The sequence below is a fragment of the Glycine soja genome, chromosome 15, assembly GCF_004193775.1.
Source record: "Glycine soja cultivar W05 chromosome 15, ASM419377v2, whole genome shotgun sequence".
NCBI lineage: Eukaryota > Viridiplantae > Streptophyta > Magnoliopsida > Fabales > Fabaceae > Glycine > Glycine soja.
This window is the reverse complement of record NC_041016.1, coordinates 22,325,966-22,341,328: the sequence shown is the minus strand read 5'-3', so window position 1 is coordinate 22,341,328 and position 15,363 is coordinate 22,325,966. Positions and strand designations below refer to the sequence as shown.

At 31.1% G+C, this 15,363-nt stretch overlaps 1 protein-coding gene across 1 annotated transcript; it reads left to right on the top strand.

Moving 5' to 3' along the window:
• The first annotated feature begins 1,120 nt into the window (after window positions 1-1,120).
• On the top strand, window positions 1,121-6,768 carry LOC114387823 (probable inositol transporter 2). Its single transcript, XM_028348025.1, has 6 exons — window positions 1,121-1,454; window positions 1,861-1,931; window positions 3,812-4,147; window positions 4,714-4,821; window positions 4,905-5,504; window positions 5,999-6,768. The coding sequence occupies exons 1-6, from the start codon at window positions 1,322-1,324 to the stop codon at window positions 6,470-6,472; spliced, it is 1,722 nt and encodes a 573-aa protein (XP_028203826.1). The 5' UTR covers window positions 1,121-1,321; the 3' UTR covers window positions 6,473-6,768.
• Window positions 6,769-15,363: the final 8,595 nt, after the last annotated feature.

Sequence of the window (15,363 nt, the reverse complement as noted above, 5' to 3'; positions counted from 1 at the left end):
CAATAGTACATGAAAATGATACACTCACATTCGGCTTTTAACTAGCTTTAGCTAATTTACGAATAGCGTGAGTTGAATCGAATCAGACCAATTTTTTTTTTTTAAAGAAACTGAAATGGTAATTTTCCGTTTTAATATTTCTCTCTTATTAATCAAATCTAAACGCACAGATTTGCATAGATTAAAAGGTAAAAATAAAAATAAAATATATTTAAAAAGAAAGTATTTATTATAAAAATTTATTTAAAATACATCTCACACTTTTTTTTAAAGAAAAGTTCAGATAAATTAGTTTGACTGAAATCAAGACAGATGTCGAGACTTAAAGAAAACTTACAAAAATATTTACAAAGAGATTATCACATCATCAACAAAAATGGAGCTCACATTCTTTTTAAAATGTGAGTTTAACTTTTATCAATTAGATCAGCCTTTATTTATAAATACATTATCAATTTAAACTTTCTTTTAGTGTAATCTATTAAGATATTGTACTCAGAAAAAAAATCTATTACTATATTGTCATATATTAAATTTATTATAAATCTTTTATAATAATTATCTTTAAAAAATTTCAAAAATGATTTTTACAACTTTTTTCCACTGTCATTTAGTAATACATTTTCATCTATAGTAAATTTTTTATTTTCCAAAAAATTATCTTTTTTAGGGACAAAAAAATTATTCCATTTTTTTTATTGATTCATGACGATAAAATCTTATTATAAATCGCTCGCCCACTATTTATTTATTAACTATTATAAACATCTCTTCTCAAAAAATAAAAATATTAGAAACATCTAAAAAGATATTCACTTACAGTAAAATTAAATGCATTTAAGAAACGGATTAAAGCCTTTTGTTGGCCAGTGTTACCGTGTAGGCAATTCCACTTTTGTTAAAGTATTTTATCTATCCTTTTAACACTTATTGTCTTTATCCTCCACATTTTCTTTGGCTAATTAAGAAAAAGGAATTTATCTTTTCCATGACAAAACAAATAAGGAAAAGTAAAAATTCATTTTTTTCTAGTCCATTTTTTATTTTTGAGTCCATTATTAGTGTCCAAACTCGTCATCTCAACGTTTCTCCGCCATTATAAATACACACCCCATTGCAGCCTCTTCTCTCGGTATCTCAAACTCAACAACACACCACTTTTGCACAAGCAATTGCAACAAACCAACGTTGAATAGTGTCTCTCTCTTTTTCTTTTTCTTATTTTTCTCTCATAGTGTCTCTCTTTTTCTTTCTCTTATTTTTCTCTCATAGTGTCTCTCTTGTTCTTCAATCAAGAGAAGAAAGAATACACCCTGAAGCCATGGAAGGTGGTGTGCCAGAAGCTGATATGTCTGCCTTCAGAGAATGTTTGTCTCTATCATGGAAGAATCCTTATGTTCTTCGCCTTGCTTTCTCTGCTGGAATTGGAGGCCTTCTCTTTGGTTATGACACTGGTAAATAACAACAAAATTTGTGTTTTAATTTATCATAGTCCATTTTAATTAACCATTTTCTTTTCTCAGTTTTTTCTCTCTCTCTGATTATAACTCCTATATGGAATGACCCTTTTCTCTGCTTCTCACCCTCTCCTCCATAATGATACTTTTTTTTTGTTTGTGTACAATGGTTACACTGAGATTATAACAGATTATAACATATGACACCGTGCATAATATCAAAATCCTCCAACACTTGGCCGATCTTGGTCAGTTAAATTGTATTAATTTTAAATTGTAAATATTATCATATTACAGAAAAGGGTACATGAGGTTTATTTTTATGCACATATTTTTATTAATATATGTTATTATTATTTTATTTGCAATTGGGTTTATAAATTAGTGGGGTATAAATGTGCAGGAGTTATTTCTGGGGCTCTTTTGTATATCAAAGATGAATTCAAAGCAGTTGATAGGAAGACTTGGCTACAGGTAATACCAATCTCCTCTATGAGATCATTGATGAAACGAGCTCGGTCTTTTAATCCATTCAAAACTCTTGTGAATTGAACCTTACTTAGTGGATTCTAATGCCCTTGCAAGCTATCTGTTCACCTCAGCCACCAACTTGCAGAAAAAAACAAACGCATGTTTTTCTATGTTTCGAACACTTCGTTTAGACAAATAATCTATGACCAATATTTTTTGTTTTTATAAAACGTTTGGCTTTTGAAAGTCACTTTAGATTTTATCTTACTTGAGTCTAGTTAGGCTGTGAGGTTTTATTTTATTTTTTTCATTCATAAAATTTAAATTGAGATTTTATCTGAAAAATAAAGATTTTGGCCACCAGAGTCAACAGAGAATATCGATCCACTGTGTGGTTGAAAAGCTCCCTTTTTCTTTCATATTTTCCTTTTCATAATTTACCGGGAGGCTCAAAACATTGACTTCGTTTCTCAGTGATATATTTTTAAATTATTTTTTTATAATCTTCTCAATGATAGATATTTTTTTTTTTTGTTTTAAGATAATATTTTTTAATTCCATAAAACAGATTATTTTTAATGTGGGTTCACGGACTTTAAATCGGTTCCGGCGAATAAACAAATGACCCGATCCTGATGAGATCCAGTTAATACAGTATATTGGATTAATCTATGCATAATTATATATTTAGTATAACTTTTTAATATTACATTCATTACCTTTTAAGGCTTAGTATTAAATAAACCCCGTTTTCATCCCCACAGCTACGGTATTTGAACATACGCTTACGTCTCTGCAAACGGTGAATTCAGTTTTTTTTTTTTTTTTTGTTGAGTCAGTTAGTGTTGTCTGTTTCATCGTTTATTTTTCAACTGCAATTTATGGATTTGTTCCTTTCACGTTTGGGTGCTTTGGAAAAAGCACCAACTACAAACCAAAAAATACAGGGTTACGGTTAGCGTTAACCGTGTAAAAAAAATCCAATTATAATTATTAAAATTAAATCAAAATACACTTTTTTTTTGTTGCTGAGGGAGAATCAAGATACACGTTTTTCATACTGATATTTAACTATGAAGTATCATATAGTAATTAAAAAATATTCTTATAATAATTATTTTAAAATCATATTTAAAGAACAAAAATTTAAATATCAAGTGATTTTTTTTGTTACAAAATTTCAGGTTGTGCACTTGAATAAATGTTGCATGTTTTTATATATTATAATATAATATAATTTATATATTATATGGTAGGCAAGAAAAAAAAAGGATATCACCTGAAAAGTTGACAAGTGTATTTTGTGTCCCAATCATGTTTTGCCATAAGAAATGTTCCGTTGGTCCCGTTGGGGTGTTGGCCAACAAAGCAAAATTGAGCACCAGCTAGTTACTACTGCAACCATTGAAAATCCCCCAAATGCTAATATATTCTTAACCTGCCTAGTCAATCATCAAACAATTCATTAAAAGAACGGAGTAACTTGTGGCACACTTTAATTCTAATACAATTCCACAATTTAATAATATAATGGCATCAAATCAAATCTAGTTACTAAAGGTCAGATTCTTTTTTCTTTCTTTTTTTTTTTAATTTTTCTTCGTCTTTTTCTTTGACGCGATGACTTCAATTTCATGCTTATGATATATGCAAAAGTCTTTCAATGAGTTGAAATTATGAGTAAATTCCAATTGGGATGCAACAAAATCTAGAATACTTTTTTATTATACTATGGTTCTTTGTTTTACTAGTTGGTGAAACAAATTTGTGCTTGATCTGAGTTTAAACTTTAAAGTATGTAAATAATAAAGTATGTAAATAATAAAGTATGTAACTAAGTATTCTAATGCTATGTGAATTGTGAACAATTTAAAAAATCTCAGGAAGCCATAGTGAGTACTGCAATAGCTGGAGCAATCATAGGAGCTTCAGTTGGAGGATGGATCAACGATCGATTTGGAAGAAAGAAAGGAATTGTTATAGCAGATACCCTCTTTTTTATAGGGTCTGTTATCATGGCGGCTGCTTCAAGCCCAGCAATTCTCATCGTGGGTCGTGTATTTGTTGGCATTGGTGTCGGTATGGCTTCAATGGCATCACCCCTCTACATTTCAGAGGCTTCTCCAACAAGAGTAAGAGGAGCCCTTGTGAGCCTTAACAGTTTTCTCATCACTGGAGGACAGTTCCTTTCCTACCTCATCAACTTGGCCTTCACCAAGGTGGGAAACTGTGCTAACACTTTTCACTTTGTTACAAATTTGTGATTTGTGATATATGATACATGCTTGATCCATGTTGGTGTACATGGAATGGATATTCTCATGTCAAATTTTAACTGTCATGTTGGGATGTTATATCACGACAAAATTTATATACAGTTCTTTAAGTACCTTAAGTATTGTTCTCGGATTCAAATTGGAGTTTCAACTCAGTAATCCATGGAATAAAGGTAATTACTAAGGTGAAAACTTTAATTTTGATGGGATAAAAGTACCAAAAACAAAAACATCTAAGAAAGTGCATTAAATTTTGTCCTGCATCTCTCCTTATTGATATTAAGTAGGCCTAACCTAGTTAATGTCTAAGAAATTGTCACAAAAAAATCAAAGACAACCTGTTATATACATGAGAGAATCCATTTCCATGTGCATGCAGAAAGTTTCTTTTAAAATTAAAATGTGATCGATGCTTGAACTTGTGTCTTGGTGTTCGTTCGTTTGTTCACGTAGTACATCTTGTTGTTTGGTGATGAGATAACTGAATTTGTGCATAATTTTTCATTCAGGCACCAGGGACATGGAGGTGGATGTTAGGGGTAGCAGCAGTGCCAGCTTTGTTACAAATTGTACTAATGTTGACACTCCCAGAATCGCCTCGTTGGCTTTACCGCAAGGTTAGTTCATCATCGTTAGTCAACTGTCATTCATGTGTGTGAAATTGTAAATCTTAACTGTTGTTCCATTTTTGTTCCCACAGGGTAAGGAAGAGGAAGCAAAATCGATTCTGAAAAAGATTTATCCACCACATGAAGTTGAAGGCGAAATTCAGGCCTTGAAAGAATCAGTTGACATGGAAATTAAGGAAGCAGAATCATCAGAGAAGATCAACATAGTCAAACTTTTAAGAACTTCAGCTGTGAGAAGAGGTTTATATGCTGGTGTGGGCCTCTTAATCTTCCAGCAGTTTGTGGGAATCAACACTGTGATGTATTATAGTCCCACCATTGTTCAGTTGGCTGGTTTTGCATCTAACAGGACAGCATTGCTTCTGTCACTCATCACAGCTGGCCTCAATGCATTTGGTTCAATTCTGAGCATTTACTTCATTGACAAGACTGGGAGGAAAAAGCTTGCTCTAATCAGTTTGTGTGGTGTTGTGTTCTCCCTTGCTCTCCTAACCGCCGCTTTTCGCGAAAGCGAAATCCACTCACCAATGGTTAGTGCCATTCAATCCTCTCAATTCAACAACAACAACACCTGCCCTGATTACAAAACAGCTTTGAACTCTGCTGAATGGACTTGCATGACATGCCTAAAGGCTTCACCATCTTGTGGTTATTGTGCTGCTGATGACAAGGTAAATCAAATCTATTATACCCTTTTGTCATTTTACTAACCACATGCTTCAATTTTGTTTTCCGCACACTACTATCAATTATTGGGAGGGAAGGATTAGAAAACAAGCTGTTTCAATTCCAATTGTGGACACTGAACACCATTATACACATAGCAGGATTTTGTATGTCACGTGTATTCACATTTTGATACTGGTATCAATTATTGGGAGGCAAGGGAAAGAAAACAAGTTATTTCAATTCCAATTGTTGACACTACTATACATATAATTTTACATTTCGTATTTATTTATTTCAATTCCAATTATTTTACACTGTCATTTAATCACAAATTATCATTTACATGATTTCTAAGATAATTTTATAAAAATCAATAAACTTACAATAAATGATAGATTGTGATGATTGAATAACAATGTAAAATAATTTTACACTATCAGTCCATAGTCATTTTTTCTCTCTATTTATTGACACTAATTTTCAATTAAATTTGCAGCTTTTACCCGGGGCATGTTTGATAGCCAATGTTGACACAAAGAAGATGTGTGGCAATGACCATAGGGCATGGTACACTACGGGGTGTCCTAGCAAATATGGTTGGGCTGCCCTAATAGGCCTTGCTCTATACATCATATTCTTCTCACCCGGCATGGGAACTGTTCCATGGGTTGTGAACTCTGAGATCTACCCCTTGAGGTACAGAGGGGTGTGCGGAGGAATAGCATCCACGACTGTTTGGATTTCCAACCTCATTGTTGCTGAGTCCTTCTTGTCCCTCACAGAAGCTATAGGGACAGCATGGACATTCATGCTGTTTGGAATTGTGGCCATTGTGGCAATCTTCTTTGTCATTGTTTTTGTGCCTGAGACCAAAGGGGTTTCTATGGAGGAAGTGGAGAAGATGCTGGAACAAAGATCTGTGCAGTTCAAGTTTTGGGAGAAGAGAGATTCTGGCTCTGAGAAGCACTGACTCAAAGAACAATAAAAAGAAAAAAGCAAAATTGTTTGAGTCATGTTTTAGTTTTTATAGCTTAAAATGTTGAAATTAAGTGGCTTGTGAAGTTATGGTTATTTGATGACAATGGTTGTTCTCTTTGGGTAAGATTTGGTGATAGTTAGCATTTTAGCTCTAATGAGTATGTAGCTCTCTAGCTGATTAGTTGGATTGCTGGAAATCCTTAGAGGATTGAAATATGTGGATTGGTAATACGCTATTATTTATGATATAATGAACAAGAAAATACTAAATTATTATCAATTGCTTTACATTTTTTTTGTCAATGTTTCTTCTCTTGTGAAACTTCAATATCAAGAATTTGATCTTCAAAGTTCAAACATAACCATTTTTCTATTTGGCTTCTTTTACCCCTTTACACTTACTAATGTTAACAACACACGAAAACGTTTGAGAAAAAGTGTTTTCCTATATCCTTCTTCTGTTCTGCCCCTTCTAAATTTTACACTACTCTATTTGGATCAAGGCCTTGTTTAGGATTCTATGTTACAAAAGTCATGGAATGATAATTTATGGCATTCATATACAAAATCTGAAACAACGAGTAATTGCATTCACGTGGGAAAAAAAAAACAAAAACTGAACAATAATAAATCATGTTTAGAATTTGAAACAAAGAAAGAAGATAGTCTATCCATTAGAAGAGTGTTACCAAGACTCTTGAGTCTTTTTTGTTTATTTAGTAGCACGTAACACTCTTTTTTCAAATCATTCTTTCTTTTTATTGAAATTTATTCGATATCCAGATAGTAGTGGACCCATATTAATTTCACATAATAGAAAAAGTGTGTCAAATAGTTAATATTAAGCAATATATTATTACCATTTCTATATCCGCAAATGCATGTATGTACACGAAACTCGACAAATTTGAGGTGCAAGTGCAACTGTGCTTTTATGAACCAATCACAATCTATGGGTCAAATTTAAAGGATCAAAAGTTGGTAAACTTTACAAGTTGTTCATAATTTCACGTAAATTCATTATTTTACTCATTTTCAAAGTTCTTAAATTACAACTGCCAACCAATTTAATTTTTAAAATTATAATATACCCCTTTAGTCTTTTAAAATATTAAGCATATATCATTTTAATCCTTAGTTTTAAAATTTAGAAAATTAAATAATTTTTTTATTATTATAGAAATTAAACTGACATTTATTATAATTTCAAAGGATTAACTGATGTTTGAAATTCAAAATCTTAAGAAACGTTTGATTGGAGAGAAGTTTTTTATTTTCTAAAATCATATATCGGGAAATTGATATGCATTAAAAAACATAACATTCATGAGAAATGATGTTTCCTAAAAATGTTATTTAATCAATTTTTCATGAAAATTTTCTCATGAGAGGAGGTGAGAATCTTAGGGGTTGTTTGATTTGCCCATTTTCTGTTTCTAATTTTAATGAAAAAAAAATGATTAAAAATAGAAATGATTCAAATTTTGAAAGTGATTTCGTTGAAAACATTGTTAGATCACAATGGAATTTTGAAAACACAAAATTCATGTTTTTGACATCTACTACTTTCTATCTATTCATTCTTTAGGCTATCGAAATTACATGGTTAGTCTTCTTAATTTTTAGACAAGTGCCCAAATAAGGATTATTTTTTTCATTTTACTTTATTAATTTCAATCTATCTAAATCCCTTTAGTCTTCATCTTCGGTTCTGTTTATCTCTCTCTCTCTCCATTTTCCCATTCTGATTGGTGATCCTTTTGCCAATACCTTTTCAATTTCAAATTTTTTAGGTTTTACTTTGTTAATCGGTTTCTGGGTGTAGCAATTTGTTGCTTATAACCTTTAATGTTATGAAAAGGTTTATTTTTTGGGCCTCTATTGTTTGTGTTTTATTTCTCAGTTTTTTTTTTCTCTTAAGCTTAGGTATGGCTTTGAAACACATCTTGAAGGATTTCAAGGATTTGTAGAAAGATCCTCCTACGTCGTGCAGGGGGAGCTTCTCGATCCCTTTCTCTATTGGGTGTATGAAAAATAAGAATTGAAGGAGCTTTTATTTTTATCTTTAAATAAATTTCAAAGGATAAAAGCCACATCTTGAAACTCCATTTTCTTCTTTTTGTGGATGTGTTTTGTACCTATGTAATTTTTTTGTTTGTTTTAATTATTTGTTTTCCTTTGTATTTTTTGATGTTGTTCTTCCAATGTTATTTTTCCCTTCATCGTAACATATACATTTATATCTACTTTTTATCTATTCATTCTTTAAGCTATTGAAATTACGTTGTTAGTCTTCTTAATTTTTAAACAATTGTCCAAATAAGGGTTACTTTTGTCATTTTTCTTTATTGATTTCAATCTATCTCTCACTCCTTCCACTTTCTCTTGTAAGTTTCTCTCTTTCTTTTTTTTTTTCTCCTCATCGCTTTCGGCTTCTCCTATACGTTTCTCTCTTTCTTTCTTTTTTCCCTCCATAGACAGCAAACTGTTCGCACCCTCCTAATTGTGATACTAATCAGCAAGTGTATTGAGTCGTGCAAGTAATATAAAACGGTAAGAATCGAGTATTGAATCACAGAGAACTTGTTTCATTCAGAGAACATTCATTCAGTAGGTAAATATTTGTATAAAGCCAGTAAATATAAAAAGTTGTGTCCACAATTCTAATTTAACTATAAAATTAACTATCTAAAAGTGAGAGATAAACAAATGATTAAAAACGTTGGGTCTTTCTACTGAACCTACTTGATGTTATTGAGTATTTTTCTCTATTTAAGGCTATTTTTCGTGTTCTATGCCAAAGACACACTACTACAAAAAGCAATTTTAACATCGGCTTATTAACATCGGTTTTGTCCAAAACCAATGTTAAGTTAAACGCGATGACATATTTATAAATAAAGTATCATTCTTAACATCGGTTTTCCAAAAAATCGATGTTAATGCATACATGTTAACATCGGTTTTTCAAAAACCGATGTTAATGCATACACGTTAACATCAGTTTTTCAAAAACCAATGTTAACATCGGTTTTTGGAAAACCGATGTTAACGTATGATATGTTAACATCGGTTTTCCAAAAAACCGAAGTTAATATAAACTTTTTTTAATTATTTATATATTTTTAAAAAAATCATATATTGCATTATTAATTATATTTTAATTAAGAAATAAAAAAATTAATAAACAATAATAAATTCAAAAGGTAAGCATTTAAAAATTAAACTAAATTTTTAAAATGAATTTAGTAATTTTAATTTTAATATTTCATGATTATCATTTAAATATAACACACATTTATATAAATTATATGATATTAGTTAATTTGAAAATATAAAAAAATTGTTTTTAATAATAGAGTTTAACTTTTATAGAATTTTTATAGAATGTTGGTAAAAATAATTATATCATAAAAAAAATTAAAATCTTTTATTAATATATTTTTATTTAATTATTATAAAAATAAAAAATTAGTTTTTTTCTTCTTAAAAAGGTAAATGAAGAATATTGTTTAAAAATTCTATGAAATCCTACTATATTTATATTATCGTATTATCTTTAAATTTAAAGTAAATTAAAATATTTGTATATATTAATTTGATTTATTGAAAATATATGTTACAGTGGTTTAATTTAAATAATTATAGTTATCTCATATATTTGTAGGATTTTAAAAAAAAATGATATTTTCATTATTTTTAAACAAATTTTTCAGAACAAAAATAAAAATATTTTCATGACACGAAAATTATATTTTAAGTCTTTAAATTTAGAGTTAATTATAATCCACATGTAATTTATTTTTATTACATTTGTCATTTTTTTATTATTTTTAACCTCATTTGTTAATTATGTGAATTTTTTGTTAATAAATTTAATAAAAAAATTATTTAGGAAAGAAGAAACAAAGAAAAAGAATTATATTTAAATAGTGATGAATTTTTTTGTCAAAATTTATTTTAATACTCAATTAAATATATTTTAATACTCATTTAGGAAAGAAGAAACAAAGAAAAAACATTTCGGATTAATTATTTTCACTCTCTATTTTTTTAAAATTCTAATTTTAATATTTGAACAAATATTTGGCTTGTCAAAGTCTTCAAATTTTTCTTTATTATCTTTAGATTTTGCCGTCAACTTTATTTGTTTGACAAAATGATGTTATGATAAACATTGAGACTATCACATGTTAGATAAAAAAATATATATTGAATTTTATTATTAACTTGTGTTAAAAATAAAAATATCTAAACATGAATTATATCACCCAAAATCAAAATCAAATATGCAAAACCAATTCCATTTAAAATTAATTTTGTAAATGCTGAATATTTGAATATAATTTCATTTGTTAGACTTAACTTCTCGTTAATATTTTTTAGTACAATAAAAATGTAATGTGATTATGTGAATATAATTTTGTTATATTGTTAATTAATTAAAATTCACTTTTGACATATATTTTTTAGAGTGATTATAGAAAAACAAAAAAAATGGTATATAATAGTTTACTTTGAACACAATTACAAAACATTTATATTGTATGAATTATTTGTTTTTTATTTGTTAATAATTTAAAGTAGTTTTAGGAAATTACACATATAGATCAATTGACCTAAATTTATTTTAACTTAACGTTAAATCTTAAATCTTGCGATTGGGTTGTATATTAAAAACAAAAATTTAAAATTGATGCTGTAAAGTATTGATATACACGTTGGTGGATTTCATTTCATTTCTCTTTCTATGAGTGGTTGTGTGTACACATGTATTTTGTGTGTAAATGTTTACATCCACTAAAAAAATGCAGTAGAATTTAAAATCATAAAAAAATTACATTTATATGTGAGAAAAAGAAGGATGTGAAAAAGAATTTCTCTGTTGTTTTAAGAGTGGCTCCCTCGTCTCTCCCATCCTTCTTTTCTCCCATCCTTCTTTTTCACTTTATCTATACAATTACATAACAAAGCCTTAAGTAACCTAATTTTATTTTTTTAAGAGTGGCTCTCTCGTCTCTCCCTCTCCGTCACACCCATTCTGCACTCTCGTCTCTCCCTCTCCGTCACAGCGTTAGCGTCATTCACTCACTCACTCTCGAGCTCGACGCCGCGACCCACTCAGTCAGTCACTCAGGCACAGCGCCACAAAGATCCACTCTCCGCCGCGAGCCCGCAACCCACTCACAAACACAGCTCGCCACCGCAACCCCGTGCCACTACTTTTCCGCGACCCTGCACCGCCGCGAACGCTCACCCTCCATCTTCCCTCACCGTAAGCATTCCTATCTCCCAGTGATGCAAGCTTTTTCGTGTATCACAGTATTTAACTTAACCAGTGTAAAGAACATGGTTTTTGTATCTTTAATTAGTTAGTTGTTTCCTTAATTTTTAGCATCTCTATCTCCCAGTGGTGCAAGCTTTTTTTGTGTATTACAGTATTAGTGTTTAATTTAACTAGTGTAAAGAACTTGGTTTTTGTATCTTTAATTAGTCAGTTGTTTCCTTAATTACATTATGTTTTGATTTTCTGTTTTGAACTTGTGTATTACAGTATTAGTGTTTAATTGCAGCTCAACTCAATTACATTATGTTTTGATTTTCTGTTTTGAAGCCAACTCTGTTTCTGTTTTGATTTTTTCTTTGCCTAGGTGTTATTGTGACTGAAAGTGAACGATTGCTGCTCTCTTTTGGTGTTGCCATTGAAAGAATTTGGTAGCTGAGAAGTAAGCATTTAACTGGTAACTTCATCATCACATTGTTTTTACTGATTATTTTAGATTTGTAGTTTTTGTGTAGTGATTGGTTTGTCTGACTGTGTTGTGATTGGATGTGTAAATTATAATTGTAATATAACCTGTTTTGGATTACAAGAAGTTCCTTCTCACTCTGTTGGGGAAAGAAGACTAAATATTTTTTCTCTGAGGGCATTTGTGATTACAAGTTTAGGACACCAAGCTATACTTGTGTGTGTGTGATGGTTGATGGTGTTAATCTGTGTTGATTTTGCTTGAGTCTGTTTTCAGTTTTCCTTGATCATGAGAACTTGGAGTTCTATCTTATAGAGTGGTAATATGATAGCTGTTTGGTGGCTTATAAATTATTATGAACAGGCTCAAAATAAAAGATATCTCAGTGGCCATTTGAATTTTTTTTTAAAAATGATTTTGAGCTAAACAATGTTGAGATGTACTATGTTTAATTTAATTTAAAGTACAAAGCTTTACATTGGAACATGTATACGGTGCAGGGAATTGATTCCTTGTTTAGAATAAATAAAGGAATCCTAAATCTAGAATAAATAATACATGTCTATAATTAACAAAGTCATATGATAGATGATTTTTTATTAGTTTATTTTGTGACAATTTTGCAATACATGTCTATTAAAATTTAATTCTAAAACCACAACATGATCAACAACTCCATAGTGGTCCTTAAGAGTTAAGAAATAGGAGAACTTGTCTTCATCTCATTGTTGTTGAGTACACGCTCCTGCGCTTAAAAGATGACTCTGAACACATGTGTTCAATAGAAAATTACACTGATTTTATTTTTTGAATTCACATGATATTTCCGCACTTTTTCCCTTTTGTAAATTGTAATAACTCTAATAATTATTTAAAATATCTTTCATCATAAAAGCACATAAGGCTGTACCCTTATTACAGGAATATAACAAAGTTAAAAAGACTGAAATGATTTTGGCCATGTTCAGATAATTTTATTCATAAAAAATTATGAAGAGAAAAAACAACTTTTATATAAGTTAAAATTAGCTAATATAAACTCATATATAGAAGTTTTTTCATGTTAACTTTTATATAAGGCACAGGCCTCCCAGAAGCAAAACACTGCCCCCCACGTATTGTCTCGTGGGGGTTATGAATATTTAGAAGAAAAGCTCATGGCTGAGAAGACAAAGAAAAGACTGGAAGAAGTTGCCCAGTCTGGAAGCACTGAGGGCATCATTGACTCTCCATCTCCCATCAAACGCCACGTGAAATGGAAGATGACCCGCACGAACAAAACTGGACAGATGATGTATGAGGCAGCAAAGGAAATAGCTGACAGGATTGTAAGTCATTTTTAATTAATAATTGTAATTATCTTTGTGTATTCTGTGAATTCCTTGGACAAATATGTGTTCGGTACAAGATTCTTTGGACGAGCAGGCGTCATAGGGATCGTTCGTCCCCCATGGACGTCAGGATATCCTGACTGCTGCCATTGGGCGATCAGAGCACCCTAACCATGTTCGTGCTGTTGGAGCCGGTGTCACCATAAAGCAATACTTTGGATCGGCTTCACGAACGTCCCGCAGTTCTTCCTCCATGCCTCCTGAAGACCTAGAACAACTGACCCAACAAATTAGAGACCAACTGGAGGAGTCAATCACAGAAAAAGTGACTCGAAAGATGATGGCATCCTTCAGCCAGATGCAGTCCCAGTTTCAGTCTCAGATGCAATCACAGGGACTTGCACTACCTCCAGAGCCAGAGGTTGGTCCCTCAGGTCCTCGTGTCAGCACAAAGGAGAGTTGTGTTGCTCCCTCAGGGAACGATCCAGGGACGGGTGACTCCGACAAATGCGGGCTATACATTGAAGAAAATCCTTCCCGCCTGGTTGCCCTAGGAAGACTTTATGAGGGATCCACAACAGTTCACAACATCCTTTTTTTACAGAAAACAGATGTTAACTGTCAATAATAATACATTCGTTAACATCGATTATTTTACAGAAAACCGATGTTAACTGTCAATAATAACACATTCGTTAACATCGGTTTTTTTACATCGGTTTTTTGAAAAAACCGATGTTAACTGTCAATAGTAACACATTCGTTAACATCAGTTTTTTACAAACAACCGATGCTAATTGTCAACATTAACAAATTCGTTAACGTCGGTTTTTTTTACAGAAAACCGATGTTAACTGTCAATAGTAACACATTCGTTAACATCGGTTTTTTACAAATAACCGATGTTAACTGTCAACATTAACAAATTCGTTAACATCGATTTTTTTTACAGAAAATCGATGTTAACTGTCAACATTAACACATTTGTTAACATCGGTTTTTTGTAAAAACCGATGTTAACTTTTAACATTAATACACATTTTTTGGGTGTAATTCATATTAGCAACATCGGTTATTTATATAACCGAAATAACTGATGTTAGTAATTTTACGTTAACATCGGTTTTTAAAAAACTGATCTTAACGATAATACTATCAACGTCGGTAATTTCAACATCGGTTCAAAAACCGATGTTGAAAGTCATAAATAACCGATGTAGAAAGCATATTTTCTAATAGTGACAACTACCCAAACCAAGATCCTTTGAGTGAATGGGTCTAAATCTATCTAAATTTCGTTCTAGATCCCTCGTCGAACTTAGCCTAAACGAGTTGCATTAAGATTACAACATAATATAAACTAAATCCTTGCACTATGTGTCCTGACATACAGTTCTCTAGCCTGCTCTATCAATTTCTAAGGATTTAAAACACTTTCCAATGCTAAAAATCCTAACTTTACACATAAATGGGTGATCAAGCCACAAGCATACAAGAATTAAGTGCAGATAAAAGCAATGAACACATAAAAACAACTTTAAATAGATAGTAAAGGATTTTACATCAAAGTTCAGCAGAAATCCCCAACAAGAGATTTAGCTTTCCATTGCAAGTTAGCACCTTTCAGCCCAAGAAAAGGTTTTTGAAGGATAATTAAGATTACAAAGTGGTGGGGATGTCTCCTCCACCTCTAAAAACCTAATAATCACTCCTAAACTCAGAATCTCTCAAAGGCTGAGGCTTTTCATCCAAGTTCTTCTCTGTTACTCTGTTTTTTGGCTCTGTTGCGTCTCTCCAAAAGA